The 6,359-nt window shown below is 45.2% G+C and overlaps 1 protein-coding gene across 1 annotated transcript; it reads right to left on the bottom strand.

Moving 5' to 3' along the window:
• Window positions 1-2,733: 2,733 nt before the first annotated feature.
• Window positions 2,734-3,675, bottom strand: LOC134379779 (olfactory receptor 1361-like). Its single transcript, XM_063098928.1, has one exon. It carries the CDS (start codon window positions 3,670-3,672, stop codon window positions 2,734-2,736), a length of 939 nt encoding a protein of 312 aa, XP_062954998.1. The 5' UTR covers window positions 3,673-3,675.
• Window positions 3,676-6,359: the final 2,684 nt, after the last annotated feature.

Here is a 6,359-nt window from a genome sequence, read left to right as displayed (position 1 = left end):
AAAGGAGACATTTGAGGGACACAGTGTAGGATCGGGTATGTCTGAGGTGCCACAGGACCATGGGAACACAGAGAGGATGCCTTTGAAGACTGTTTATGATTTTGATAGCAGGACTTCATCAGATGGTCAAAAGCCAACAAAAAGTCAGGGGACTCAATGGCCAAAGGTGGGGGTGAAGACAATGGCTCGGCAGGAGGTGATTCTGCCTCACTCTTTCCTCTTTATCCTCTATCTCTTCAGTACATTCCCCAATCAAAGGTTTTTCAATAACATCAGTGGGGGAAGGAAGTATATCAGGAACTTCAATAGGTTCAGAGACAGTTGCTGCTACAGGGGCTTTAGAAGCCTCATGGCCAGGATGCAAACAGTCTTTGATCAGATTCCATAAAGAAAAGATATCAGCAGGGACTTTAGAAGGACCCACAGCCCAATAATATTCTCAGAGCTGTCTCCCAACATGTTCCTGAGTTTTCTAACTGAACAATAGAGACCTTGCAGTCCTGGGAGAAAGAGATACTGCTCTTTGCTCCCTCCTTGTCCCATTAGTTTTACTCCTGACTATCCTGACTATATGCCTTTGTTCCTAAACAGAATAGGTGTGCACCCTAAAACATGAAGATTTCCTCACCTGTTTCCAAGAAGTTTCTCCATACTCAGGTCCCTGTTCAGGCACCACTTTGTTGTCAACCAATACCCAAGGGGAGATGGTGGGAAATAAAGAGACACACTTTATGGGGTCAGAAGGACCTTAAATGATGCTGACCTGTAAGGCATCCTAGTTTATTTTAGGTTCCTTTTCATAAGTCAGTGAAAATAAATTGTACTGATTAAATCCGTTATGTCTGGTACCAAGCTATTTATAGAACATTTTCAGCTGCCATGGCACTTGAAGATTCATAGCTAACTACTTATCAACAAAATAAGAACATAAGTTTCTCATTTATAAACCTTCCAGGGTCCTGGGTTCAATCAAAGGTCAGACATGAAGGGGACAGAGAAGGGGGAGGTAGGCAAAAGGGGTGCCAGCCTTGCTGGCTTCCCTAGATTAGCAAGGACTTTGTAGCTTTGCTATTTAGTACCTCACATGGGCCCACCCCCTAAGGTCAGGCAGCCAATCAGGATGCTCCTGAGTGTTCCCACACTTCCCTGTGCATCCTTCTGGATGCACCAGGCCACCCATTGCTAGCTCCTCTTGAGTCTCTCTGGAAATACTGTCACTCAGTTCAGGCCTCATATTTCACTCTGCTGTTCTTTTGTCTGAGTCTCAAAACTCATTTTGTGACCCAGCCTTCATGTCTGACCACTCCTGAGAACACACACAGGAGGACGAGGTAGAGCAGTGATTCTCCACCCTGACTGCACCTTAGAATTGCCCAAAATGATTTTTCAAAATCTTAGTGTTGGGGCCTGGACCTCACCTGGAGAGACTCTGATTCACATGCTCAGTATTGGGGCCTGGACATCAGAGGATTGTGAAAGCTTCCCAGGTGATTCCAATATTCAAGTGTACGTGTGGCATGTATACTCCCAACAAGTCACATAAAAGGAAGAACTGGACTTCGGTATAGAATAATTTAAAATTTCATCATTAACTTTAGGGGAGCCCGTGCTGCACATAAGCACTCCTCAGGCATGGTGGAGCTAAGCCCTGCACCGTGGGGTGGTAGCCCAGTGGCTGGCAAAGGGGACCCCACCAGCCATGAGTGCCATGTTGGGCCACTTTGGAACATGGCCCTGGAGTAGCCTGACTCGGTCATCAAATGTTGTCAATACTAATACTTGTAGCAGAAGGAATTCCTATGGCCCAAAAGCCCCAGGATGGACAAAATATTGGAATCAAGCAAATTCCTGCAACCCAGTGTGGCTTTTGGGTTCAAAAGAACACTGAAGATTGTTTTGCTTTACCAAATTACCAAGACTCATATCCACCAAACAAGGAGTGTGTCTATATTCAGGAAGCTGCTCCACGTCAGAGAACAAAGTGGACCTTCGATGAACGTTATTATACAGAACCTGCCTTTGAACGTCGGCTTGATCACTTGGAAGTTCAAGATGGGTTTCTCTCCTCTTATACATCGACACTGTGGCATTAAAAACCCTTCACTTATTAGATCGACAGGGAGATTCATGTGGATTAGGTTTATTCCTGATGAGGAACTTGAAGGACTGGATTTTGAGCAAAATATTCATTTATTCCAGGTAAAGAATATCATCTTTCAGTGCTTGGGCATCTTCCTCTGATTTTAGAATCTTAAGGTGAGAAGAGAAATATGTTGGTCAAGTTAATTAAATCAAGGCTTTAAAGAAAGTAGGGAAGTCAAAGGGAAATGAGTTCACGAACAAACAAAAACTTAATAAAACTTGGAAACAAAACTGTATCAGTTGACTTTTGAAGCAAATCATAGATGGTATCACTTTTTCTCCTACATTTCTTTATGTTTTACAGCATATACTCAAGACCAAAAACATTTAAATAAAACATGTTTTACAATAAAAAAAAAATTTTAAAAACACAAAATTTAGCAGAGCAAAGATGTATCATTACTGGATAGATCTATCAGTATTACTTGTGAATTGGTGTCCACTAACAAATAATGGTCACCATCTGTGTGCCCCTCTCAAAGACGTCGATGTGTTTGTGTCCAGACCGTCTTTGATGAAGAACGACTACATTATGCTCTATTGGTGAAGAGTAGATTTGCTTGGGAATGAGATTCAGTCTTGATTCTCTCATCAGACAGAAAATATCTTCCTGACAAACACTTTTCTTAGAGCCCCTATCAAGTCCCTGTTCCTCAGGCTGTAGATGAAGGGGTTTAGCATGGGGGTCACCACTGTATACATCACAGTAGCCACGATGTCCTTCTCAGCTGAGTGTGAGGAGGAAGGGTTGAAATACAGAGCAATGATGGTGCCATAGAAGAGGGAAACCACAGCCAGGTGGGAGCCACAGGTGGAGAAGGCTTTCCACCTTCCCCTTGTGGATGGGACCCTCAGGACAGCACAGGTGATGTGCACATAGGAAGCCAGGATGCAAACAAATGCAGTGATCATGATCAGGGCACCTTCAGTAAGAAGCATGAGCTCATTGAGCTGTGTGTCTGAGCAGGAGAGTTTCAGGAGGGGATTCACATCACAGAAGAAGTGGGGGATCACATTGTCTGCACAGAAGGAGAGTCGAGCCATCAGCAGGGTGTGCAATAGGACATTCAGGTTGGCAATGACCCATGATCCAGTGACCAACAGGGCACAGAGCTGACAGGTCATCTTTGTCGTATAATGTAAGGGGTGGCATATGGCAACAAAGCGGTCATAGGCCATCACAGCCAGGAGGAAACTGTCCATGTTGGCAAACACACAGAGAAAATACATCTGCGTGAGACACCCAGAGAAGGAGATGCTGTGACTGCCAAGTATGTGGTTGGCCAGCATCTTGGGGATGGTGGTTGAGGAGAAGCAGATGTCCACGAAGGACAGGTTGCTGAGGAAGAAGTACATGGGGGTGTGCAGGCGGGAGTCGGTGCTGATGGCCAGGACGATGAGCAGGTTTCCCAGGACCGTGACCAGGTACATGCTCAGGAAAAGCACGAAGAGGAGCTGCTGCTGCTGGGGCTGCCTGGAGAGTCCCAGGAGGAGGAACTCGGAGACACTCGACTGGTTTGTCCCTCTCATGGCTCTAAGACAGCTGATTAGAGGGGAGCAAGTTCAGAAACCAAAACATGGATGGTTAAGATGTCATCAGGCTCCAAACAGGACCACGTGTGGAAATAACTTTATAGAATTTCTAAAACAGGATGTTCCCACCCCACCTACAGTTACAGTTTCCAATGCCCAGTTCTAATGCTTCACAAGCTAAACTCACTAATTCTTATTTTCTATATTTAATGTTGAACAACTCACAGACATATACACAGCCTGGCTTTACCATGTGTGCCTCTGCTTACATTTCTCACTTTTCCCTCCACCCACCCAACTCATTAGTAGCTTATAAAGAGATAAGAAAAACTAGTGATTATTTCTAGAATCATCTCAGGTGACCACTGGTACATTCACGGCTCTTACTAGAACTTCCTGTATCTGGAAGATGCAGCAAAGGAGGTTCCTAAAAGAACTTCCCATCTTAATAGACAAGTATCGATTTCTCCGTGGCTGCACCTCACCTGGAGGAGGTTGGTGCTCCTGCTGTCAGGTGTTCTCACCTCTGCACAACTGCGCAGTGCTTCTCTTTATAGAAGGGATCGGACTGTCCCAGAAACATAGGCGGGTTGTGGGTGATGAGGAGCAGGGGTTCACGGTTTACACATCTGTGATTCATTGGGGCAATCACAGACCGAGTGTTTAAAGGAGCTTCCTTGGCCATGGGGACCAGATTCCCTCAGAGCCTCATTAGAGACAAAAAGAGAATAATTGTCTCACCCAATTTTGGTCCCTTTGGACCAAGCAATGATGACAGAGTATTATGTAAAGTTTAGGTGTATCTCTTGGGTCAAAACTTAAAAATATTAGAAATGAAGCCACCTGGATGAAGACTAATTCCAGACAAAATTCCCTGGAAGACAAGACTCATCACTTTGGTGATCTGGGCTGTGACCATTGATGTGGAATTTCAATCATTAGATCCTTTTTCTTTCCGCTATCTTTGCTCATACCTGGGGCTATTCTTGTATTTTTTGTAACCCCTGCTTTCTTACGTGTGATTATTATCAGACAAGATGAGTGATGCTGCATCTTCTGCATTTACAGGTGGGAATGTTAAATAGCACATTACCGAGATGGGCTCAAGCCCATCTTGTTTAGGGTAAAGGGTAATCTGACTCAAAGGGACATTGTCTCCAGGAGAGCGCAGCATGCTGTGATGTAGAAGCTCCAGGACCTTAGCATAGATTCCTTTGGGGAAGTTTCTTCAACTCACATGGTTTACACTTTTCTTGGAATAGAACTCCCTAATCCACATGGTCACAGTGTGGCAGACTCCTGGATTCAAGTTTATAAAACATTCCTTCCCCTTAACCATGGATGCTTGGACCAGACAATTTGGTACTGGGATTGAGGAATGACCAGTCCATATCACCATGTGGGTTGGCTGGAATGGATCAGTCCATCATCTGCTGCCTGCCTGATTCGCATCCCATGGGCTGAGAGAGGAGCTAAAGAAGCAAAAGCACAGAGAGGAGAAGATACAAGATAGAGAAAACCATTATGGTTCTCCAGTTCTGCAGTTGAGTTGTTTCCTGGTGATGGGCTACATTATGGCATGTTTCACTCAGGGTTTCTAGGTGCAAAACAATAGAAACCAACTGTGGCTAATTTTAGCAGAAAGGGATTTCATTCAAAGAACACTGAGTCCCTCAGTGAATGGGTGAATAAGCAAGTTGTACATACATACAGTGGAATTTTATTGAGCCATAAAAAGAATTAAAGTCCTGATTCATGATACAATGTGACTAAACCTCAAAACCATTGTGTTAAGTAAGAGAAGCCAGACACAAATGACTATACATTGTATGATTCCTTTATATGAAATATGCATAACAGGTGAATCTATAGAGATGGGCAGAGTATTGATCATTGCTTGAGACAGAGGGAAGGATTAAATGGGGAATAACTGCTACTTTTGTCATAATGCGAATGTGTTGGAACTAGATAGAGGTGGTGACTGCACAATCTTGTGAATGTACTAAATGCCACAGAATTGTTCACTTTAAGATGGTTCATTCTATGTTATGTAAATTTCACTTCAATAAAATTTAAAACCAAGAAATAGGGCTCTCCAGATAGCTCAGTTGGTAGGAGTGTGATGTTAATAACACCAACACCCAGGCTTTGACCCCTGCATCAGCTGCTGTCAAAAAATATATATACAGAGTTTCAAGATGGCGGCGGCTGCGGCAGCTGGAGCGGAGTAGCTGAGGTGGAAAAGGTGGCCACTGGGCCTCAGGCAGCCGGGAAACTTGTGGACCTTCCTCTGGCCATCTCTTAAGGGAGGACTGCTGCTGCTGGCCGGTCGTGGGGGCTCAACACCACTTTGCCCCCAGCAGGAGAGGCTGCCTCATTTACAGGCAACAGCTTTGAAGTGTGGAGCAGGAAAACAACTGATTCTTAGCTGCAAAAGCGAGTCTTGAAACAGGGAACACGGCGCCAGGGCTGCTGTGGATGCAGCCAGGATCCCGGAGGCTGGGGCCGCACTGAAGGCGGCCAGCTGCCCTATTCAGGATTCGAGGTTTCAGGCCGGCATTAAAGAAGATTCCTGGGAGCGCCCGAGCGGCGCCGCGACTGAACAGCCCGAGGCGGCAGCGCCGAGAACACGGAAGGCAACAAACCAGAGACAGAGCGAGCGCCCGACCTGGCACAGCACTGTG

This window comes from Cynocephalus volans, chromosome 6 (assembly GCF_027409185.1).
Source record: "Cynocephalus volans isolate mCynVol1 chromosome 6, mCynVol1.pri, whole genome shotgun sequence".
NCBI classification, from domain to species: domain Eukaryota; kingdom Metazoa; phylum Chordata; class Mammalia; order Dermoptera; family Cynocephalidae; genus Cynocephalus; species Cynocephalus volans.
This window is presented reverse-complemented; position numbering and strand designations above follow the sequence as displayed.